This window comes from Chamaea fasciata, unplaced genomic scaffold (assembly GCF_029207755.1).
Source record: "Chamaea fasciata isolate MVZ Bird 193981 ecotype frontalis unplaced genomic scaffold, bChaFas1.0.hap1 SCAF_7, whole genome shotgun sequence".
NCBI lineage: Eukaryota > Metazoa > Chordata > Aves > Passeriformes > Sylviidae > Chamaea > Chamaea fasciata.
The window spans coordinates 25,893,514-25,918,426 of record NW_027094092.1 but is presented as its reverse complement, the minus strand read 5'-3'; the positions used below and the strand labels follow the sequence as shown (position 1 = coordinate 25,918,426).

At 42.4% G+C, this 24,913-nt stretch overlaps 2 protein-coding genes across 6 annotated transcripts in view; both read right to left on the bottom strand.

The window, feature by feature from the left end:
* The window catches only part of LOC136291884 (cytosolic phospholipase A2 beta-like), a 68,559-nt gene extending 60,311 nt beyond the window's left edge, over positions 1–8,248 (bottom strand). The window contains exons 1-8 of the mRNA XM_066186976.1: positions 8,175–8,248; positions 7,478–7,631; positions 6,315–6,568; positions 5,802–5,858; positions 5,305–5,400; positions 2,947–3,023; positions 1,716–1,875; positions 256–343 (exon numbers count right to left, since the gene is read on the bottom strand). Of these exons, the coding sequence (XP_066043073.1) occupies positions 256–343; positions 1,716–1,875; positions 2,947–3,023; positions 5,305–5,400; positions 5,802–5,858; positions 6,315–6,568; positions 7,478–7,631; positions 8,175–8,241 (953 nt within the window). The 5' untranslated portion in view covers positions 8,242–8,248. The remainder of the gene's footprint in view (positions 1–255; positions 344–1,715; positions 1,876–2,946; positions 3,024–5,304; positions 5,401–5,801; positions 5,859–6,314; positions 6,569–7,477; positions 7,632–8,174) is intronic.
* Positions 8,249–8,413: 165 nt separating this feature from the next.
* Positions 8,414–24,913, bottom strand: part of MAPKBP1 (mitogen-activated protein kinase binding protein 1) — a 102,241-nt gene continuing 85,741 nt past the window's right edge. For 3 of the 5 annotated variants that reach the window (XM_066188085.1, XM_066188084.1, XM_066188086.1), the window contains 8 exons: positions 24,729–24,898; positions 22,986–23,131; positions 22,383–22,553; positions 21,426–21,504; positions 19,593–19,903; positions 17,743–18,804; positions 14,458–14,543; positions 8,414–13,485 (listed from right to left, as the gene is read on the bottom strand). In XM_066188085.1, coding sequence (XP_066044182.1) covers positions 13,192–13,485; positions 14,458–14,543; positions 17,743–18,804; positions 19,593–19,903; positions 21,426–21,504; positions 22,383–22,553; positions 22,986–23,131; positions 24,729–24,898 — 2,319 coding nt within the window. In that variant the 3' untranslated portion in view covers positions 8,414–13,191. The remainder of the gene's footprint in view (positions 13,486–14,457; positions 14,544–17,742; positions 18,805–19,592; positions 19,904–21,425; positions 21,505–22,382; positions 22,554–22,985; positions 23,132–24,728; positions 24,899–24,913) is intronic. The other 2 variants (XM_066188087.1, XM_066188088.1) reach the window with 1 other exon arrangement.

Below are 24,913 nucleotides of genomic sequence, written 5' to 3'. Positions count from 1 at the left end.
TTGCTCACCACTACCAAGGCAACATGTAAAGGCCTAAAAATCCTATTATCAAAGTTCTACTTATGAGCCAAAAAATCTGCCTGGTTGGTCTGGACTCTGAAATCAAGAAAAATAGCCATGATGTTTTCAGCAGGCGTTGTTGACCATAATTTAATCTTCAGTTCTTTCTGGGGGAATCATGTTTGTATTCCAGTCACAGATGCTGATGATTGAATCACATCAGAAACAGAGATCACAGAGATCACCCACCTCTGCTATAGCATCTTCACAGTTTTTATGAGACAATCTAGAAGTTGATAATAGCTGTACTTAATGTCATATTCCATGTCATACCAATAATTCACTGAGGAGACAAAAAAAGGGAAAACATTTTAAAGCTAGGCTGTAATGATTTACAAATGTGTTGATAGACTGTTTTACACAGTTCAGTTAGTACAGGCTTTTCCTTATGACTGACTGAACTTTGAAATGAGCAAATCTCTGACTACAGCTAAAAGTAACATAAGCAAACAATGGAGTTCTTCAACAGTGCTGCCGATGCAACTCTATCTTAACCCAAACCAACTTCAGAATCTATGCTGGAGACTCATTGGAGCAGAAGATGGCAAAATGCTTAGGAAGAGAAAATGTATGCTTCTATTTAGACAAAAAATACCAAACTGCAAAGTCTAACATCTGGATAGGAACCTCTCTTCCTGTGTAAAGGATGGCAAATTCACCACTACTTCCCAGTGGCCATCAATTAGTGCTTTAATTCTGCTTCTCTTGCTAATTTTGGGGTATGTCTCCTAGGAAAATGAAGCCATACCCTGTAATATTGTACTAATGCATCTTGGAGGAGGATATGCTGTAGCTTTAGATATTCAGTGGACCAGACCCAGAGAATATTGATTTTTCAAGTGTATACAGACTGTATTGCAGTTAACAGACTAAAGGACAAACAAACTCAATCTCTCTGCTATTTCGGCTAAACAGAGAAAAAAAAAGTGGCCAGGGGCTTGCAGCTGGAAACGACTCTACTTCTTCAAAAAAATCTTTAAGGACTGATGCAACAGCACTGGGAAAAATGAACCAGAATTACTGCTTTACTGCTGGATTGTCATTTTATCACAGAATCACAAGAACTGAAAAAAGGGCTTGCAATATTTGCAGTGTTATATAAATACTAATGTTACACTGTTATCAGGATTATTCCAAACAAAGGGCAAGCAAAAATTTCCGGCAAAAATCTCTTCCTCAAACCTTGCAAAACTTGCACAATGTAACAATAATATTTTGCACCATCCCCACCCCTCCACATGTACCAAAAGAGCAAAGCTAGACATTCTGGAATTCACTTGGGGAGAAAAGAAAAAGAAGAGATAGAAAGATGATGGTAAATCTTACAGAGAAAGCGATGACAAGACTTTTGTTAAGTGCAGGGAAACAGTAACACAAACACAACCTTATTAGCAAGGCAAGAGACTGGGTCAGAGCAGATTTCAGTCCCTATGAAAAGAGAGCATCTTCCATGTTGTGTCAACAATGCTATGAATTGTAAGCAAAACAGGCTGCAAGGAGGCAGCCCCATGGGATCTGTCAAGATTGTTATTCCCTCCTGCAGAGAGGCAGATAACCTTAAAGGAACTTTGTTCCCACTGATGCTTTGCTGTGGGATATCTACCTGCACACCCATCACAGTTCAAAAATGTATCTGGAAATACTGTCTATTGTACCTGCAATACAGCCATGGGATTGCTGAACATGATGGAACCAGAGAGAAGGCAGATATAACATCTCACCAGCTTTCACTGTACACTGCAAAGGTTTTGCCTGAGCATACTCTGGATACAGTTCTAGATTTGGGTTCAAGGGGTCCAGAGGGATCCAGGGCACCTAAAGGCAAAAGAGTGTGTATGTGGTACTGACCCTGGAAAAAAAAACCAGCAAGCTTCCAGAAAAACAACTGATAATCAAACTCACTAGGTTACAAAACATGTACTTTGTCTAGCAAAACATGTACAGCTACACAGCTTTCCACATTCAACTGGGAATAGGTCAAGGATGCAAAGACGTGCCTCCTTTGGTGATGCATTTCTAATTAGCGAAAAGGCAATAAATGTCATCCATGAAATTGCAGTCTCTTAGCATATTTTCAAGACACCTCCAGTCCCTTAAGTTGCTTCTTCCTCCTACATTCAGTACTTAAATACTATATCTGCACCACTCTTTTTAGAAATTGATTTTTTCTTCTTTAGCTCTCGATGTAATTTTTACTCCCAGCAGCTAAAGCACCCCTCCCTGCTGGGAAGTCTCTCTTGCCTGCATTAATTCTTTCTCTGCCTTACAGAATTATAAACTTCAGCATTCCAACCTTGCTGTATTACAGGGATGAGATTCCATGAGCACCACTCTGGAAACAGAGAACAAGCTCCAGTTCAAGTTCTGTTGTAACATTACTCACACTTTGCAGAGGCAAAAGGCAAGGGATTAAGATTCTACTGAGATCTTTAGAGCCTCTAGATCTAAACATTTTAATCAAATAAATATTTGCTACTACTAAGAAAACAGAACTTATTCATTTAGATAGGTATGTTTTATTGCACAGGGTGGTACTACTGTGGACCTGAGTAGAGGGCCAAAAGCAAGTAGTGTAGAGGGGTCTATTTCAGGCATAATGAAATCAATTCCTTTATTGCTGATGCATTCCAAAGCTCCTTAGTGGATCTATTCAAGTCTGGTGCAAAGCAACACTTTGTGATACTAATGGTTTCAGGTGTGCAATAAAAAGATTTTTCTGGAAGCTGGGTATCCTTTGTGAATAGTAAAATACAAGTGAAATATCTGGGCATTCGCTTTCCAGTAATGAAGGATTTCTAAATATTGATCAATATGCTTAGTCTGAGGGCTCAGCAATGCACCAAGCTCTCCCTACCACATTAACCACATTCTTTATAAACTTCTTACCTTCTCTGCAGTCTTCTCATCCACAATTTCAAATGAACCATCTTCTGATACATGGTAGGTTGCTGGCTGATAGAGCTCTGAACCAGAGAAAGAATTAAATTACACAATTCAGAGAACTTGATGGCAGCACATGTCACACTTTCACCAAGAAAAATTAAGACAAAACCATTTTCAACTTACTGTATTCATTACCCTTCCCTTTTTCCATTTCAAATTTTATCCAGTTTCTTAATATACTTTTTTAGTCACTCTGAATTAAAATTATTCTCCTTCAAGCCCATTTGTATTCCCAGTCCTATTTTGTTTGAGAAAGTGTCTTTTTTCCTTTTCAGAAGGCATTAATGCACCCCTGACTTATGCATCATTCTATAGCTGGGTGCTTCGTCTTAGGTCAGTCTACCAAAGAAGCACTCACAAGAGTTATTCATGGCTTGTGGCCAGCCTTTCACTTCTAGTTTTAATTGGCACGGCTCATCAACTGCTTCAGATACTGCTGGTTGCTTTTCTTTCATTGCTTCAGCACATGTGGTTTTCTAAGCCCTGCCTGGAGAGAGTTTCTCTCCATTAATAAACCTAATGCTTAAAAGATGGAATCTTCTTTTTACTACACACTATGAAATATAAGCATTATCTGTATTCTGTGCTTTAACAGTAATTTGTTTTACATACTAGGACTCCTGTAACACATATATGCATATATGTCATACATTCACATACATACAACACCACCAGTCCAAAAAATGTTGAGGAGATGGGGTTGTTCAGCCTGGAGAAGAGAGGATGCTGGGGAAACCTCACTGTGGCCTTCCAGTACCTAAAAGGGGCTTATAAGAAAGACAGAGAAGGACTTTTTACCAAGGCCAGGACAAGGGTTAATGGTATCAAACTGAGACAGGGTAGATTTAGATTATATGTAAGGAAGAATTTTTTAACAAAAAGTGTCATGAGGCACTGGAACAGATTGCCCAGAGAAGTTGCGGATGCCTTGTCCTTGGAAGTGTTCAAGGTCAGGCTGGATGGAGCTTTGAGTAATTCGGTCTACTGAACAGCAGGGGCACTGACTCAATGATCTTCAAGGTCCCTTCCAACCCAAACTATTCTGTGATTCTATGACTTCAAGATTGTGAGTAAAATAAGAACAGTATAAACAAAATACTGTAGCAGCACATGTCTAGCAAACTATATTTGTGTCATGGAGCACTCTGCATTCACTTAATCTGATGGTTTGAAAGTCAAGAAATGGGAAAATTAAGTTTTATGAGACAAAGTTAAGCTGTCCATCTTCTAGACGGCAGTGCAACAAAAGCTACTGCTGTGCACATAGGAAAGCAACATAAAGAAACAGAAAATAGGCAGTGTGAAGCACTGCTGCCACAAGAATCTTTCTTAATTTCTCAGTTTTCTGAACCTCAGAGGTTCAGTGAGTAGCTTGAATATTCCATTAAAACACAACTAATTTTTTAGCTTCCTGGCTTTTTCTTCTTAGAGAAAAGCAGGCAGAATCCAAACCTGTAAAACATCAAAGATGACTTGCTACAACACTAACAAAATACTTAAATAATTTAATATTCTAAAGCTGAAGAGACTGCCATGAGTATCACAGAATCAATTAGGCTGGAAAAGACATCAAGAGATGAGAGCTGAGATCACCTGAGATCATCAAGTGCAAGCATTGACTGAACACCACCTTGTCAACTAAACCATGGCACTAAGTGCCACATCCAGTCTTTTCTTAATCACCTCCAGGCACATGCCTCCATCACACCCCTGGGCAGTCCATTTCAATATCTAATCACCCTAGATGTGAGGAAATTCCTCCCAATGTCCAATCTAAACGTCCCCTGGGTACAACTTGACACCATTACCTCTCCTTCCATCACTGGTTGCCTGGGAAAAGAGCCTGATCCCACCTGGGTACAACCTCCTTTCAGGGAGTTCCAGAGAGTGGTAAGCTTACCCCGAGTCTCTTTTTCTCCAGCTTAAACAACCCCAGCTCTCTCAGCTGCTCCTCCTCACAGGAATTACATTCTGGAACCTTCACCAGCTTTAATATCCTTCTCTAGACTCGCCTCAGCATCTGAATGTCCTACCCGAATTGAGTGGCCCAGAACTGGATACAAGACTCAAGATGTGACTCAGTGAGCCCATTACTTTACTGGACTGGAAAACCTGGCCTCAGAGTAACATTTGTATTACAAACTACCTGCAGCATGATATAGAAGAAATTTCTGTTCACACTGGAAAGCGTAACATTGCATAAACATCAAAATGTTTCCACTGCTTCCTTTTTTTCACATCTTTCAGTGTTTTAGTCTGTCCTTCCAGACTTCAGACACATTGCATGGCAAAGTCATGTACCGTATGGGATGAAGGGACGGTCACTTGGCGGATGCAGTAGAAAATATTTCTCTCCAGACACCACACAGTACAAGTTCTCATAATGATCTTTATGTACTAGGATTGAGAAAAAGAGAGAAATGTGAAGAAAGACAGAAAATCATAGCTATTTCCTTCTCTGCAGCAGAAACTACAGTAAACTGAAAGTATGATCTTTCCCTATTATTATCAGACTGCTTCTTCCTCTTGTCACCGCTGGGAAAGTCACAATATCATGCTGTAGCAAATACATTCAATGAAGCAAATTGTCAGTGCCTTGCCCAACACAATGCCAGGTCAATGTACCCAGAGACACAGCAGCAGGAGGCTGCAGAAGGGCAGAACAAAGAAGGCAAAAAAAGCATGTTAAAATAGAAATGCCCTGTCAGAAAAACCACACCATTCTCCTGAGCCACTAACTCAAAACAAGCCAGCTTAAACTTGTGCTGAAATCACCAGAAGTGCCATAGGATACGTACAAGATGTCACAGCAGCTGACTCCCCAAGCCAGAAATTCACAGCATCAGGCTTCTTCCCTGTATGAAATACGATGACAACAACAAAAAAATGTCATTTTTAAAAACATTTCAAATAATTTTCTGCCAAATTCTGTTCTATAACTTCCTTCATAACTATGACAGATTTCATTGCAAATAGCACACTGTGAACAACAGCAACCTTCTTCTACACTGCAAACACTGAGCCAAAACATGACTCTAGGTCAAAGAAAAGTCACTCTATGTAAATAAGTGTTACACAACAATTTTTCAGTTGTGAGGTCCCAATACATAACAGAGATACTGATTTCAGAGTAACCCAACCCCAAAACTTGTATTACTCTATTTTACCGCTTCTGCATTCTAAGAGGATGAAACCAAACTGAGCTGTGGCATTCAGAAAGAGAACAAGCATTCCCCATGTAGTACCTAGCGTGATTGTTTTAAAGCTCCATGCAAAGTATTTACTGAATACATGAGAAATGGACGGTTTACCCAGTGCCTCACTCATCCATGGTATGTCAGGCTGCACATCACAGACAAGTTCAGGGAACTCTTCAGTGAGGTTTGAACACTGCTTCTGCACATAGAATACGTTGGGAGAGGTCACTTTCTTCTCCACAATGTCCAAAAAGTCCTTGAAAGGCATTTTGTGCTCCTCTGGCATGACAAAACGGTCCTGAAACACTGCATCTGCATAACCATTTGGTGTCACTGCCACACTCACCACCTTGGGACCTACCACCTCTCTGCAAAACAAATCAAAGGTTTATATCCAGGCCTGAAATTAGCTCATGTATTACATACTGGTTATTTTAAAAACACGTTTCAAGGGCAGCAAAAATAAGATGCCCGTCTTTCCATGGATGGGTGTCTCTAGATTAGGTTTTCTGCTGTCTGGTAAGGATTTTGGCATTCTGTTCCAATTCCTCACTGCAGTCAAGGTAACTCTAGTTTATTTTTCCTCTCTGAATTCTCTTCTAAAAAGACAGTTCACAAAGGAGCTTTCCTTTTCCTCTGTGCAGACAGAGGGTCCTCTTCGGCCCCTTCTTTACACCAGTCATGGCAGAGCTTGATATAATTGTGGCCATTCAACTCAGCCAAATCCAAGGGTTCACGTGTTCAAAAGCAACTGAGCAGGGAGAAGGGGTGGACAGACACTGATAGATATACACCCCATGAGGCTAACAGTTCTTAGTTCCAAATGATATTTAGCTTTTAACCCCACAGAATTAGATCTGACCCACAGATTTTAGGTCTAACCATAAATCCTCTCCTAAAGAAGGACTTTTAAAAAATCCAGTCATAGTTAAAACGCTCATCATTTAGTTTTTTGAAGAAAAGAAGGTGCGCTCAGTCACAAACAAGTCAGTTCATTCTTACAGCATTACAGCCCCACTCCAGATGGGTGGGTGTCAATAGCCTGAGTCTATTGGCTGCACACAGCCAAAACACCCGCCCTCCTGGCTGCATCAGAACTGGTAGGGCAGTATGTGTGCAAGGAAGACAGTTACACCTGACCTTGGGAAGACTGAACACCTTCACAAAGAACCGGAAGGAATCTGAGCTAATCTGACAAACAACAGCAGAAATTAACCAAGGGTTTTTTAGTGAGGTCACCTGTTGAACGCCAGTCCTGCTCCACAGCTCGCTCATACCTGAGGTACGCTGAGGTCCATTTCTCCAGGGCCGGCCAGTGGCTGATGGCGTTGCGGATTATACAGGGTTTATTCGGACTCACCCACTCTCGATAAAACTCCAGCGGGGACGGAGGCCTATCAAGATAGGGTATGGACTCCGGCCAGCCCAGCTCTGTCCAGGCAAATAACAAAGTGTTACTCAGCGTCCCGGGAGAAGCACCCCTGCCAGCACACAGGCTTCATGCGCCTCACCACGCTGACCCAAGCAGTTCCCTCCACGGATCCAGAATCCCTCTGTTAAAACCCAGAGAGTGTTAGCGGGGTTTCAGAGCCAGAGGGAAACAAACCTCAGGCCAGCGCCTGAGGATAACAGGAAGTGCACCTCCCATCCAGAGGCGATACCACAGGCTGATTTTTTGGAAGCTGGAATAGTGCTTTGTTTTGCTACTTTACACCCAGAGAAACAACCATTAAAGGACGGTTTCGTTTTCTCAATTTTCGCTTTCTTTTTGCGGCGGGCTTTCTGCTTCACCTTGACCTCGGAACCATCGTGCCGGCAGCACAGCGAGTGCCGCCGATCGCCCCACGCCGCCGCCGCTCACCGAGGCGGCAGCACCGGGCTCCGGGGCGGCGGCGGGACCGGCCCAGCACTACCGTCCGCCCCGGGCGGGGTCACCGCGGCCTCCCCCGCCCCGCTCCGCGCTCCGGCGCTCACCGCGGGCCTCCCGCGGGAAGGCGGCCAGGCAGCCCCTCACGGCCCGCAGCGCCGCGCCCTCCGCCATGCACGGCCCGGCCCCGCAGCGGGCGGCCCCGCCCGCTCCCGCCCCCTTCCCGCCTTCCCGCCCCCTTCCCGCCCCTATTCCCGCCCCCTTCCCGCCTTCCCGCCCCTATTCCCGCCCACCCCTTCCCCCGGAAAACGAACCGCGGGCGCAGTTCCCCAGCGAGTGGCGCAGCTCGGTAACAAATGGTCACGTTTTTATTGAAACAGTTTAAGACACGAAGTACAAATGAATAGAGAGTTAAAAACAGCTCGCGGGAGAGCCTCACAGTGCAAAAAAAAAAAAACAAACAAAACAAACAAAAACAGAAAAAAAAAAAACCAACAAAAAAAAACAACAAAAAACCACCCAGAAAAACCAACAAAACAACAACAACAAAAAAAAAAGAAAAAAAAAGAAAAAAAAAGAAAAACCCCACAAAACCCAACAAACGGAATTTTAAATTCTTTTCCCAAATAATAATTAAAAAAAGGACAATGTATTATTTTACTTTACCTAAAGCCAAAAGTATAAAAACACGCATTTATAAATAAAGCAGGAAGGGGGGTTTTTGTTTGTGTTTGAAAGGAGTGAAGGAAAAGGGCAGTGCAGGAAAGGGGGGAACGGGTGAGGAGGCGCCTGCCCGGAGCGCGGGGCGGACATGGCTTGTTCCGAAAGCGGCCGCCCCGCGCGTGTCCCCCGAGTGACACGAACACAGCCCCAGCCGCCCCGTGTCATTCACACGCGCCATCTGAAACATGGGACACGCCGGACCTACCAGAGAAGGAACCACCTGCTCTCTCGGGGGACTGCTAGAAGACCTGTCTATCATTTCAATGAGGTTTTTGTCATTTAGTGTCCTGGATGCTACACATCCAACGGGCTGGGGGGAAGACACTGTATACATGCATGAATTTACCAAGGGTGTTTAAATACCTGCATTTCATTTTTTTTTCTTATATATAATTATATACATATCCGTTCTTTTAAAAAAATTAAGTTGGTATGTTTCTACTCCCAGAAAGAAACGTCCCAATTCCTCTGAGTCCTGATGAAGTTTGAAAAACGGGGAGTCTGGGGAGGGGGCTGCTGTAAGGCTATGCCCCAGTCATCACCTGGGAGGTTGCATGGAAAGGAGAGGACAACCTGAGAGAGGAGGTGGAAGAAAGGTGGACTCCCATACACACAGCTCCTGGGTGCTGCTGAGGGATGGAGAGGAGGAAGGTGTTACCTGTCTGCAGCAGGAAACACAACACTTTGCTGCCCTTTCAGGTTGCAGCCCTTCCTACTGTCCCTGTTCAAGGGAGCCCTTAAACAAACTGAGCGGTTCCGCAGGCAAAGCAGTACGATTTGCAAGATGGAAAAGAAACCTAAAACTTCTCGTTTTGACCAGGAATGTTGGGTCGAAGGGAGGAAAATATATATAAAGAGGATAGGTAGGTCCGAATTATTTTTTCAGGCTTTATGTTAAACAAATATCTTAATATAGGTATCTTGCTGTGCAGGTGCCTATGCTAACACCCACACAAACCAGTTAGAGGGATCACAAACCATAGGACAGACTCAAATTTATTACCTCCTCTGACAAGCCTCTTCACTTCCCAGGCAGTTACCGTTCATTATTTCTCTGCCTGGCCCAATGGACAGCCTGCAGTGAAACACGTTCACAAGGTGCAAATGCAATGCATTTATGCTCTTTTTGTTCTGTAAACTAGAGGTTTTAGTAATATTTCCTACTGCCAGCAATAGGAAGTTAGGAGGGAAGAATTAGTTGGATCAGTCTTAAATTATAAAGAGCAACACTATCTCCTCACCTCTCTCAGCAACAAACTCGGGTACCAGTGTTTCCTTTACTGGGCTTCTAATCAATTCAAAACATCAAAGCCTTGAACAAGCAGCTCATGACTTTGCCACTTAAGAAAAAGAATAGTTGCTTAGAGAGCAGCATGAGAAGAAGCAAGAGGCTCAATAGAACATATTTAAAAACAAACTCCTTCCAATTCATCCTTCAATTACAGATCACCATCTCCAAGTCCTATATCTACTTTCCCAAATCCTTTTGGTATTTTATCATTCACAGGTATTGGCCAAAAGGTGTTCTTCAGACCAAGACCATCTCTACTTCTACTCTGTTTTCCTGAGTCTCCTACATATACTATTCTAAATTTATTTTAAACTAACTACACAACCATTCTCCAACTGATCTACTTGCCCAGCACTTTTCTCACCATCATTCTGATCAGATTTTACCTCTGGTTTCCTGTATAGAGCCATGACCCCAAGTAAAATCCATTCCAAGAAACAAAACCACTCTGATCAGCTTAAAAATCAGATCTGCCTCACACAACTTATTTCCAAGGAGCTTTGTTTCATACCTCTATGCCAGCTTTGCTGGTTGTTGCCCTTTACCTTCATGGTAATTTCATTCTCATCACCGGCTCTTCTGTATCATCTCTGACCTTTTTGTCACTATCTCAATGTTTAAATAATAAAATGGTATAAAATTGCACAAGGAAGTAATATAAAGGACCCTCAAACCATTATCACAGTACCAAAATATACCTGGGTTCAAGGAACTGCTATTTTTCCTGAGTGTCTTGTGGCCCCAGTAGAACAAGAAATTTCCTGTGTACTAGGACATATGTTCACAGTCTGAAAGTGGAGGAACCGGTCACCTCTGAAGCAAGCTTGACCCACACCAACTCTCATCACAGACCCAGCGTGACTTATCACACATTCCACTTGCAGAATCTCCAGCTCACCTTTTCACTCAGAGAAACTGCCAGAAATTTCCTCTCTGGTTTCCAACTTGCCTTCCTTTGCAAAACCTGTCTGTGCAAGACAAGCTGCCCATGGGACTGAGCACACCAGCTGATTCAGCACAATACAGTGCAGAGACAAGACTAGAAAATAACCCCTTTAAAGTTTCAGAACAAGCCCATGGAAGAAAAAGTTAGCAAGGACACCTGAAATACGATTAGGTAGATTTCAATTACAGGCAGAAGCAGCTGGAAAGCTCTCAAAGTGTTACCCTACTGCCATGTCCTGAAGCACTCAGCAGTGATCAGGCAGCAAACCTCTTAGGGGAGTGACAGAAGTGCAGATGATTCAGCCCTGGAGTTACTCAGGAAAAACAGGTTGTCCTATGCCAGTCTGGCCAAACCAGCAGAAAAAAGGCTGCACTGCAGATCTGCAGTCACAGAAAGACAGAGAAGTCAACAGACCACATTTCCAAGTGTCACAGGGTTTCAGAGAGACAGCAGCCAGGACAGTAAAATGAAAGAAAACTGCTTCCATCCTGTAACCTCTGTAACCAAGTGATGCAGTCTGGCTGCCTCTGACTGACTTCCACAGATGTTAGTAATCTCCCGCCAAAATCTTGTTGTGTGCATTAGTTTTATGAACTGGGATTACACTGCTCTGCCTCAAAATAAATGCAAGACAGACTGGAGATGGCAGAAATAAATACTTTGTGTACTTGCCCCTATTGTTGAAAGGAGTGGGAGTAAGGGGGAAGGTGCTGAAGAATTTCATTGGTTTAAAATTTTTCTTCTTAGCTTATATCATTGACCTAAAAAATATCACTGGACAATCTTAAGCCACAACAGACACAAGTTAGCATGGGTTTTAGAGAAGCTCCACAGGGCAAGAAGAATATTGCACATACAAACGCAAGAAGAGAAGATTCTATTCCTCAGACTAGAAATTCATTAAAAGCAAAGAGGCCAGAGGCAGGGGAAATTGTGGTAATCACACCCCAAAATATTCATTTGAAGTTCTTAGGAAATAATTTTCTGAGGGGATTTCAAATAGCATTACAAAAGGTAAGAGAATCCCAGCTTTCTTGGGATGCAAATATTCGGTTTTCAAAAAAAGGCAAGGAGAAAACATCTTCCTACCACAGTGAAATGAACAAATGACACAGATGAGCCATGGCACTGAAGATCTCTCAAATCCAGAGTTACACTGTAAGAGATGGCAACCAGCTTTTCCCTGTCACTTCTCCACAAATAAATCATAACAACATCAAAGTCAATATCCAATTCCTAATCATGAAAGGTGGCTGAAACAAACTTTTGTATTGTATCTAAATCAAATTTTTAAAATGTCTGCAGAAAACCCGGTCTGAAGTATTCAAATTCCAGGTTAAAAATACCACTAATGAATTCATAAAGCAATCTCCAAAGCATGGCCCAAGGGATACAGAGCCTTTCCCTGGAGGTGAATGCAGATAAAACAGTGTGGGGACTGTCTTGACACAATAGGAAAGCAGACAGGGTTGTCATAACAACAGCAGGATTACTGCAGGGAACAAAACTAAGGCAGGAAAAGCAAGAACAGCAAGACAAGATCTAAGCAGAGAACAGTTCATTAATTGCACAGACACTCCAGCCTGTCTCCCTGTTGGGGATTTATAATACAGAGATTGTTTCTCGCTGGGATATGGCAAAGGGATTGACAGTTTTTTTTAAAGAACAAAGATAACAGCCACAAACGTGGCGTAGAGCAACAGTCAAGAGAAATAAATTAATAAATAAACCCATTAAAAGTCTGATTCTTGATTCTCATGAAGTCTTGGAGAGGAAGGGATTGGCTTTCACATGGACTCCTTTGCTTTTAGTCAGCAGTTCAGAATTTCTTGTATAAACTGGATTTTCTTTGTATTTTTAGGTGTCAAACATCCTGACCTCCTGGCTATGAAGAAATTTCAAGCCAATTTCTCCAAACTCCACTTTCAAGACTTTGTTTAGAGACAGGAAGTTGAAGACCATTAGGAAACAAATATTAAAACTGTGGCCAGCACATTGCTAAGAATTGGAACAAGTCAGTTGTTGGAGCCTGAGGAAATCAATTTATAAAGGAATCTCCACCAGCCCTAGACCAGCTGATGGTAGCATTGGTCTGAAGCTCTCTCTGTGGTCCTCCTCTTGCAATTATTTCTGTGTATTCACAAACACCTGAAAGCCACCCCTCTTAGAGTTTTTTGTCCATGCGTCGTTCCACAGCTTGCAGCAATAGCTCGGAGTACTGTTCCAACAAAGCGAGTGTCTGCTCATCTCCCAGACTCTTGGGACTCGGTAGATTGGCACCACATCCCTCATTCAGTGGGCTAGTCTTATCTTGTGGCTTCACCAGTGCCTCCTTATCTTTCGGAAGCTCTTCTGCATCCTTCAGAGAGTCCAATTCTTTCTTCATTGAGGAGAATGTTTCTGTCAGGAGGCCTGCTATTTTATCTTTGTCAGTAGAAGATTCCGTATCATTTAATACCTGAAAACAAAGAGGAGGGGAAAAAAAAAGAATGCATTGGGATTTAGGTAGAGCATCAAGTAAGCAATCTTAGCCCTTTAGGGAAGTGAAGACATAAAAATTTGCAGACCAAGTCTACTTTTCTTCAACATGTGAGAGTGCCCACTTAGATACATAGCAGGACATGCATCCAATACTCCCCAGCTGCGCAAAATCCAGAGGCATTACTCCAACAGGACAGAGATGGGAAGCACATTTTTGAGTAGTGTTCCCCTTATAGTGGGCTTAAGGAGGTACTGTGTTTCCCAGCTGCTAGCACAGGGCCACAGTCTCCTGTCCTTCCTGTTTGCCAAATGCAGCCGGTCCCAGGAATAGAGCAAGGTCAGAGAGCTAATGCAAGTGCTCACCATCAAAGTCTCACACTCATTGCAGGAGACTTGACAGAGCAGTGCTAAGCAAAGAAACAAAGGGCTGTTATATTGCTATGCATGTAGCTTCTGGTCTGAGCTGGTCTCTGTGAGAGTAACAGGCGAACAGCTGCATGTTCTTCTCACAGCTGGATTCCCACTTTTGCTCAGCCTTTTCCCAGGATTCAAAGACAAAGGACAGATAGGGATAATAAAACTCAAAACTCCTATAATATTTCATATCCCTGGAACACTGTATAATCATTAATTAATTCCCTAATACCCCTTTGAAAAAGAGCATACTGTTATCTTCAGTTTACAGATAGGCTAAACAGACCGAGAGCTTAATTGATTTGCTCAAAGTACCATAGCAAGCCATTGGAAAATCCAAGAGCTGGAAAGCAGGAGCTCCTGCATCTCTGGTTCAAGTTGAAGGTGCAGTCAAGTGGACAGCCAGGCAGCTTGTGTCACTGAACACACAGTCAAGAGAGCACCTTGAGGCAGCAAGCACTCACATTCTGGGTAAGATGTCTGTGGGCTGCAAAGCCCAGCTACAGTACCAGAGCCCGTGTGTGAGGTCACTCACCCTGCGGTAAAGGTGAAGGGCTCTGCGCATGCTCTCCTGGAGCTCGGACACCACGTGCTCACACTGCTCTATGCTGATGCCCGATTCTGGAGGGGGGAAAACATAAAAGCACAAGTTACAGCACAGACACTCCACTACTCACAACCTCATCATTTGGTAAGAAAACAGGTTTTTCAACGTGTATCTGAAAGACCATGCACACACAACTTGTCATTCAATTTTTAGGGCTGGTTTGAGCAAATTATTAAATAGGCACATTCTGTATGAGCTTTCCTTCATACTAACTAGACATGCTGCTTGCTTCAAGCACCCCTATTTTTCCAGTCTTTAGACTCTCCAAAGTCAGCAATGTTTTTCCTCAGATTGCACATTTTTGTTACAGTCACAGATAGTCACAGATTACCCATCTGATTTCCAATTACAATTAAAGCCACGTTTGCATGAGGGCTTCCAGTGGCAAGAGGAACTGATCCAAGGAGCCTCTACTTTACCTTCTACCTAGTTAGAAATCTACAAGCTCCCCCACACGCATCCTTCTGCACAGTGTATTACTAAAGCACAAAGGATGATGGATTACACTGAATTATTGCAGTGTTCTCTAGTGAGGACTGGGGTCCAGAAGAGTTGTGACAAGCAAACTCAACCACAACAGAATTGCTGAACAACCCACGACATACACTGCTAATACATCATAATCCAAAACTGAAAAAACAAAAGCAAGCAACTGAAGGACAGCATCTTCTGCCTGTCCCCACCAGATACGGTCTCCAAAACATGAGCTGAAGATCTGCAATCTTTATACAATAAATGCTTTCATAAGTTAGACATTAACAATGAACAAAGACGTAGACACACAAACACAATCTTCAATTTGCAAAGGCCTGGACAAAGGACATTCAACTTTCTTTAGTTACCCAAACCCAAAAATTTTGTCACATTAGTACTGTAATTTCTGCAATTCCAAGAACACCTCTTTGAACAGACTGGAGAGGACCTGAGCTAATTTTATGAATACATCTAGATGATGCACAAACAAATACAGCTAGAAAAACATCTACTTATACACAAACAAAAACATCTACAAAGAACAAAGGGGCATGAACAAATCCTTCCATCTGCATTCTTTGATCCTAAATCACCCGTGGAGTCTGGGCAGAGTGGCCTTCAGTGCAATCCAAGATTCTTGGTTTCTGCCCCCCTCCTTCCCTCTTTGTGTTTGAAACCCAGCTGTTTCTTCTCATGATCATTTCTGGATTTCTCCTCTGATCATTGTTTTTATGCTAGTCTCCAGCTCTGGGAGGTGCCAGTCAGGAGAAAGGTCACAAAACCTAATATAAATGCTTAAGTAGCAAGCATTTTCTGCCTCTCGGGTGCGCGGAGCAGAGCTCTTCAGAAACTAGCAGAGAATATTAAACACAGCAACAGTATTAAGCACATCTACAGAATTTTAACTGTAGATGTCAAAATGCTTTAACAAGAACAATTAAGTCTCTTTATTTGCAGCTGTTATACAAGCAGGAAATGTAAGGACAGAAAAATTAAGTGGAAATCCAAAGTAACAGTGCAAGTCAGAAATAGAACAAGTCTCTATCAACCCTACAGTCCTGATCTAAACTGCCACGTTGCGATTCCCAGAAGCCACAGTAAGTTGTTCACAGAGACAGCCAGCTGGGATCTAAACAGCTTTTCCAGCATCTACCATTAAAATTTGGGAAACGTGGTCTGCAAGAAGCTTAAGGCTGACAGCTGCCTACTGAGAAAAAAAACCCATTGGGATCCACAGTGCAATATCACTAACTCACTAAAGGATGCTGTTAAATATTCTGTCAGTGTGCTATGTCTTCGGAGTTGTTAAAAAAAAATCAATACTTTAAAAAACCTTGCTCTTTCTCTGTGCTACCTGTGTTAATTCTGCAAACTGACCAAAAACCATTTGCAATGTAGTCTGATTTGCAGATCTAGAAGAGAAAACTCACCCTGAAGAGTATAGACAACTACAATTTTGCTATAGAATATGATTCCACAGCTTCAGGCTGCATCTGGTGCTGGAAGAAACCTCACCCCTGTAGGGGGAGGGTCTGAAAATTTCAGATGCACTCACTGTTCTTCAGAGCAGCTACAGAATGATAACTGCAGGTCCCTTAAACAAAACATTGTATTTCCTATTTTACATAATAATGCTTCACTCTTAAGGTGCTTGATGCCTCTAGAAATGCAAAAAGAAAAATAACAGTCCATCAAAACCAGATTAAACCTTCTGCAATGCTTTGGTGCAGAAATATTATGTTTAACCATGCCGATGAATGGTTCAACAGCCTGGCACCACAGAAGGTAATTGATCACAGGATTACAGAGCTACCCCTTTTCAGATATGAGCAAGAACAACATAACAAAAGGGGTAAAAAACTGTGTAGCCCCTTAAGGTACAAGCTATCAGTGCAGTGGTTAACATTCAGCTTTCTAATGCACAACTCAGAAAGGTGTATTTCCCTTCATATTGTGACACAAAACAAAAACCTCGGGAGATGATGTGGGACTAAACAGTGCCACAGACTCTGCCACTGGAGGTTTTCCTGTCTTGGAGGGCAGGATTTCTGCTTCAATTTGAACTTATCTGCTAGTTTTCCTTTGATTGAATTATCTTAAAATGAGGACTATAACAGATCTTAGAGCTGTTTTCAGCAGATGAAAGTTTTTCATCTTCTACCTTTTTTTCCAGACTACAGATAATTCAAAAATTAACCCACATATTTATTTTTTATGTTCAAACCCTGCACATGCACTGCATATTCCCTTTGCAGACATGTCCTCAAAGCAGAGTGATAACAGCACAAAGACCTGCTTGCTCTCTCAGGTAGCTACAGCAAGGAGCTCACCTCCATGAGCTTTATCTCATGGGAGAAAATTGTATGCAAAACCTTCTGGACCCTGCACACCTGCATATTAACAAAGGAAGGTTTGAGCTGTCTGGCAAAACTTCACTTGTCAGTATTATCTGTGCTTGCTTGGTTCTGTTAGCACATGTTGGCCTGGTCCAAACATGCTCCAAGAGGAGGGTGGGGGATGTGACCTACACACTCCAGGGGATTCCCAGCATATCAGCTTTTGGCATTGACCACAAAGGGGTTTGAGCCCCTAGAGGTAATCGTACAGCTAAATCACTAAAAACGTGACAGTTCTGAGATTTACAAAAGATTCAGCTAAGAAAGACTGTCAGACATAAGACCCAGAGGAAATGGAAACTAAAGACTGAGAAAAAGATGTTAGATTGAAGAAGTGTCTCACCATTGAGGGGATGGTTTATGGAACGAGACAGGTGCAGACAGGACGAGACAGGCCAGAAGCTGGACGTAAAGAAATGTGATGGGATCGTGAGGCGGTTCACAAAGACAGGAGACAGAAGGGGGAAGATAAGAGATGGGTATCCATGCACACCTGCGACCTGTGCCAAGGCAGTTACAGATGTAGGAGACCTCGGCCTGATGGGGTCTAGGGGGCAAAGTCCAGGTTGGCTGTCTAGCACACAGGCGATGCCGGTGATCCGCTCCCTGCCCCTGGGCAGTGTGCTCTCAGGAGACCTTAGGTGCTGGCCCTCTGACACCTCCCTCAGTTTTAGACTAGTGACCCCTGGCTCATCCTGGCAATCTGTCCTTGAGACTGGATAATCCACTGGGCTCTCCTTAGCAAGCCCTGTTGGGATCTCTCTACCAGAAACCAGAGACCCAACAGTTTGGTTCTCCCTCTTGGAGGCTCGGACCTCAGGAAAAGAGGGTTTCTTTTTAGAGGCCCCAGCAGATGACTGTGGAGACTGTGGCTCAAGCAGGGTTTTTGTTTTGGTAGTGGGTGAGAAGGAGGCCAGTGTGGGTCTATCAGGCAATGGCTTGGGAATGTCAAGAATCAGATGTGCTCGGTTTGATGATGCCAACTTGCTGTGGAAGGACTTGGGAGATGAGCAGTTTACAACTGGCTGGATTGCAGGTTTCACTGGAACATTTTCTTTCACTGGCAGCTTTATCTTCTCAGCATCTGATGTGGAACTACATTGTGTCTTCTCTGTCACTGGAGGACTAGTCCTCCCATCAGCCAACATTTCAGTGGAGCAACCAAGGTACAGATTTTCCCCTACAGAAATGCTCCTTGACATCTTAGCCCGGAAGCTGGTTGTTGGGTTCATGTAGGACTTTGGTTTTGCAGCCCTGACATCTTTGGCCAGCAGAGCACCAGATCCATCCATCTTCAACATACTGGCTGATAACACCCTGCAATTGTTAGGTCTGGGATCCTTCTCAACCACCAAAAGAGTCTGAGGACGCTGCTTGGCGGAGGATATCACTCCTGGACCCTTATCTGTGAAAATTAAACAGACAAACATACCAAAAATAGACAAGAGCCTGCAGTGAATTCCTACATCGGAATTTAATGTAGCTCAGCTCAGCCCCTGTGAGATGTGTACAAACATAACCACTAGTTCAGGTTAGTATCACCAAGCCTCAACAGCTTTTATTTTCCCATCCCTCATCCAGCTCAGACAATGCTGCTTTCCTCATGAGACAGATTTGTTCTTTAAGTGTATGGTCAGAAGACCTTGGATCACTGTGACTATTAAGTGAGAGGCCAGAGGAAGCAGGCAAAAACTTGTATGTGCTGTTGTGATGATCAGGTGGGGTTTTTCGGTTTTTTAACACTTATGAATTCAACTTATTAATTCATTAATATAATTGATTGTTTCAAAAAATAGTTATTTCACACAGTGGGCATGGATACAGTAAGTTCTTTATTACTGTCTCTTCCCTCTTTCTCTCCTCCCCACCCTGGGAAGCTTCAGTCTTAGCTCGGAGCAACCACCCACAGCAAGAGAGAATATTTTTGCAAATACTTCATTTCATCCTTGCCAGTGCTCCTCCCACAGATGCCAAACAAATATCAGAGATTGATAACTGGAAGACCAGCATCTGCATTACAAATAAAAAATACTAAATAACATTAAAAATATTTTCCCTTGACAGGCTAGGAGTTAGAAGACATGTAAAGCCTGAAGTTTAGAATGCAGAAAGACAAGCTTAATTTAAGTTCTCCACTCAGGTGTCCCTGTTTCATTCTTGGGTTCATACCATCATTCCAAAGTGTGTCCTTACCCTCATGCACGAGGTCATGCACTGACTGTGCCTTTCTCATGACTGCATTCACAGGGCCTTCTGGAAAGGAGGCAATAACCCGTCCAGGGGCCATACCAACTCTGCCGGTCTCCAAAGCTGATCTGCGCTTTTTCTGCACATAAACAGCTCGACTTGAATTTACAGTCTCTAGGAGCTGGCTGCTCTCCGATGCCTCACCAGGGTGGCTGCTGTCATTTTTCAACAGGTTTGCTGTAAACTGACTGGTCTGGGTTGCTGGCTCAATGGGCTTTGAATCCAGTGTCAGATTTGATGAAGAGAGTGACAATCGTCTAAAGAACAGAATAAAGAAACCACAGTTAAAACAATGTTCCCTGGATAGACAGGAATGTGCATTAAGTTTCTCTGGAATAAAGAGCCCCTCCCTGTCAGGACTTTCTTGAGTCAAAAATGCCCTAAGCTGTTACCACTTAATTCTACTCAACCCTGCAAGGTCTGGTCTTCAGGCATTTGACTATAGGCTGTACAATCACAGATAGCATTGGGTTGCTGTTTCCAGGGAGGACACCGTAAAAAGTGAAGACAAAAGAGAAGGAAAAATTCCAGGCATAGGAAAGACTGGGCAAAGTCAGGTCAGGTCTTTTCTCTCAGCTCACCTTACTAAAATTTAAATTGTTTCAATTCTAAGATAACCCTAAGAGGAAGTAAATATGCTTTCCTAACATTATGAAAGCCTAATGACTAGGAAAGCTGGTCAGTATCTTCAAAAGGAAAGCCTAATTTCCTCTTCCTCTCCACTTCAGACAAACACAGTGGGCTTATTTCAGAAAGGAGGCAACTTCCAATCTGGCATGTTTAAACAGCTGAACAGATTAAAAACCCAGAGGTTTCCATAATCAGAAACTACCTCCCTTGTTACATCTCTAGAGCACCAGTGACTTCCTTCACTCATCACTGCAACTCTCCAGAAGCTTACACAATAGCTAACCATTGGCTTTCTTCCCAAACATACATGAGACAGACTAAGACGAACTCCTGACAGCAGCAACAGCAGCTGAATACAGCAACAATAAACAAATTTCCCTACCATGCTGAAGCCAGTGAACCTTAGAAGATGTATTCAAATCTGCTTAGTCCTATATAATGAAATTCCTTTGAGCTAAGATTCTAAATTGTCATTTTAGAGGAGTACAGGAGTATTTGTTTGTTTGAAACATTTATGAACCCAAATCAATAAAAGCATTGACCTAATTTTTAACTTTTTTTAATTGATTTGTTTTGTTGGGATTTATTTTTTTTTTTTAATAACAAGGAAAACAGCTTGCAAATGCCTTTTGGAGTGCTTTAGTGTTGAGGGGTTTTTGGAAGAATAATATCCCCGTGGGGCATTGTGTGAGACACCAGAACACCCTGTGAAGGCATGGGACCGAGAAACAAAGCTGAGTAAGAAAGGACTGTAAAACAAAGGAAAAGTTGACAAATCTACTTTCATCGTCCAAGCTGAATGAAATGCAAAAGAATAAAAAGAGCATAAACAGTAAAGAGTAAATTAGATTATTAGTGATTCCTCCAACTTAATCAACCAAGACATTAATCAGGAAAAAATTAAGCATATTGTTGAAAGGGGAAAAATAACAATAGTGTTACATTAGAATAAACAGAACAGCTAAAGTGATCCGGGATAACCTGCCCAAATCACAAGAGTCTGCCAGGTGCTGTGCTAACACTTTGCTGTGCCTAGGCACACCAAAGCCAGAAGTTTGTTCAACTATTTTCACCCAGGACCTAGCGTGAGACCTACTTATATTAGTATAAATAGACAGACAGAAACACTCAAAACAAGCAGAGCCATACCTGAGTGCCGGGGACTGGGAAAGAAAGCGAGAGGAAATGCTGAGGTTTTCGGTTCTTTCCAGATTCCTACATGAGCCACCTAAAAATTTTGGTTAAAGGAGAAAGAAAAATGAGCAGTTTATTTACAGAACATTCTCATATATATGTTCTCTTATCATAGAGACTATCAAGTGTTCCCTGATATCCAAGGGGATTTTTTTTAAGCTAAAGCCACAGAGAATGAAATAATTATATTTTCTTTGCCTTTACTATTCTACTTAGATTACTCTGCCTTAAGATGCTACTCTCCCTAAGGGTACGCCTCCTCCTTTTTTGCTTCCCTTTGTGTCCTATTCTGCCTGTAGGACTGTGAGGCACTGGCATGAAGCAGAAAGCAAACCCATCAAAGAGGAAACAAAATAAAATTAAATTTAAAAAAACGAAAAATTCACAAACATATTGCTGCCTGCAACCATTATCAATTCTAAAAAGATATGCTTTGTTCTGGAGTTGGTCGATAAAGACAAACCAGCTCCTTTGCCACTCTGATGTCTCCTCTTATTCTCTCTCTCCACCCAGCATTTCAGCCTTTTCTTTTGTGACATTGGCTATGCCTTGATGCACCACTAGAGGCCACTGCGTGTCACCTAAAGGGGGGGGGGGGGGGTGAACGAGCAGTCAATACCTTCTTTTACAACAGGAAGAAACAGTGCGGGAGCAAGATAAAGGCTTTTTAGGATTCCAGGGACAATACTTAACACAAACTGACACAGAGCCCAATCTCATCCACACAGATTTACACACAGGCCGATGAAGTTAACAGATGTCACTCTTCTTCAGGCCTCTTACACAGTTTTCCATTTTTTTTTCCCCTCTCCCCACATACACACAGCCATGAAGGCATCCATGCTTCGGTTTATATAGAGGAAAAATCAGGAGTGACCTTAAAAAGTCTCCCCACTGAACACAGAGATGTACCTTTTCCATCAGTGTTGCTCAGGGTCCCAAAATGCTCCTTGAGGAACTTTTCCTGATCAGGTATCTGAGGAATTTCTCCCTCAGGCATGCTAGTACCCACATCCTCCTCTCCTTCTTCTCCCTCCAGGTCTGAGACACCATCTACACTTAGAGGCTCAGTGCCTTCAGAATCTGGGAGAAGACAAAACAAAACAAAAAAAAAAAAAAACAGGGTGTAAAAACTTAATCAGAATAACATTAGCCAAGTTAAAAAAAAAAAAAAAAACAAACAACAAAGATGCTAAATTGAACCTAGAACATTAAATTCAGTCAGCATTACGTGCAGTAATTCTCTAATCTACCATATCTCACAAACAGCATAGGCTATGGCATAATCTGGACTAAACTTGCCTCCTTGGCTAGCAAGGTAAGAGAAAGCCAAAGGTGCACAAGGAAAGAAGGCAAGCGCACCAACTCCTGCTTCTACCGTGGCTTAGTTGAGGTGCCTGTTCAAATGCTCCCAAATCTGTACAGCAGGATCAGTGTGACTAATAGGAGTGTGACCTCAGGCCAGCTCACTAAGAACTCACAAATAAATACATTTATAATGTCTTTGCATCTTACCTTCATTCGGATGGTCTGGGCTGGACAGACGACTGCTGCTGTAATCTACAGAACACGCACTGTCTGGACTGTGTTTGTCTGGGCATCCATTACTGTGATAACCTCTACAGAGCTTCCCATGGGGCAATGCTTTTACCTGGAACTCACTACAAGAGAGACAGGAAGATACAGCACTAGAAGAGATATTTGTTTACATGTAAAGAAGCATATTTTAACTTTAATAAGGTCTTACCTGTGTTAGTAATACCTTTTATTACAAATGAAAGGCTTTAAAGAGAAAAAGAAATTGATTTCTCTCATCATAATACAGTATATTTTTTGCATTTCATTGAGCTTGGACATGGAAGTCCCAAGGGGACTGTCTGATTCTCAGGGCATTGTCAGTTCCCATGATTACCAGGCACCAGCAGCACACTGCTCTGGCTTGATTTCCAGCACAGGTGAGGAACAAATGTAGAAATTTACATGATGAAAAAGAGACTAAAACCAGGCCTATACCTGCAGGAGAGAAACTCTAGTTTGCCAGAGATTTAAGCTCTAATATACACTTTTTCCCACGTTCATGACCTGCTTCTTTGGGCAAATTCCGTGATGCAAAATATACAAGATTCTAGCTTTGAGAAAGACTAATTTACTGAAGAACATCATACAAAAATACAATCTTGTATGACAGGGTCACTGATTTCTGTTGTCATTTTATGGATCTTATTTTGTCAAATGTCACCAGCACTGTTCTCTTGCCTGACACCTAAGGACTTCAGTTTTCCACTTTTTGAAATACTTTGCCTTCAAATGTACTCCAAGGCAAGGTAGGATGCAGAAGTCAATCAACAGAACTGAACAGCAACTACCCCTGGCAGCTCCCACACTCTGTAAACATTGCCATGTGTCCAGTCTGTATCCAATATCACCGGAGGGCCTCCTTTTCTTACATGATGAAGCAGCACATGGGTCTACTTTGTCCAAATGCTATCATCACAAAACTAAAAATTAAAAATAAACTAGGCGAAACCTAGCAGCCTCAACTGCAAAATCCTGGCATGCACTTTTGCATAAAGTCTCTCTAAAGCTATCAGCCCCACTCTCTGTAACATGACAGAAGACAAAGGAAATGAAGCAGCTACTAGCATCAGGTTAAGAGGGGAAGGGAAGAACAAAATTCAGGGAAGGAAAATAAAAGGGAGTATAGAAAAAATTAAATTATGTAAAATTAAAACAGAAGAAACAGCGAAGGAATTAAAAAGGTCTCCACTGTCTCCAGGGTCCTTTTCAATTCCATCTGTATTGTGCAAGTCATTTTATTTCCCATAAAAGAGTAATCACACACTACATTCACTAAATTCTTGCCCAATTTTCATAAGTGTCCTGTCATTTCTCCTGGGTAGGCATTTCACTGCCACATATGTGTCACTCTCAGTGAGTTTTCCAGCTTCCAAGTTTCCCCTTGCTATTTTGAACCCAGATAAGGGAGAAAGCAAAAAGGCTGCTCCCAAGTTGTTTACTCAACAAAAGAAAAAAAACTTGGAGGAGACTGCTAATGTGCAGTTTCCTCAGAGGAAAATTATTTTAATGGTGCCTTCTTCGCTTCATATTCCTCTATCATTCATCTGACATAAAACTCTCAACTAAACATGCCTGACATCAATCAGGCAGTAAGTCAGGTCATCAAAGTTACCACACAAGCTGCAAGAAAATCAGAACAGAAACATATGAGCCATGCACAGCAGAGAGCTTATTTTTAACCTGCTAGAGTCTGTGGGATGGATTTCGTCTTGCTCAGGGTAGATTACGCATTCCTCACTCTCAGAAGGTTCCAGTTCCTGAGAGAAAATCCCCTCTTCACAAGACACAAGCCGAATCACTTGGGGTCGCACACAAGACCCATTATCTTGGGGAGGTATTGAGCTACCAACCTGGTTTAATTAAAA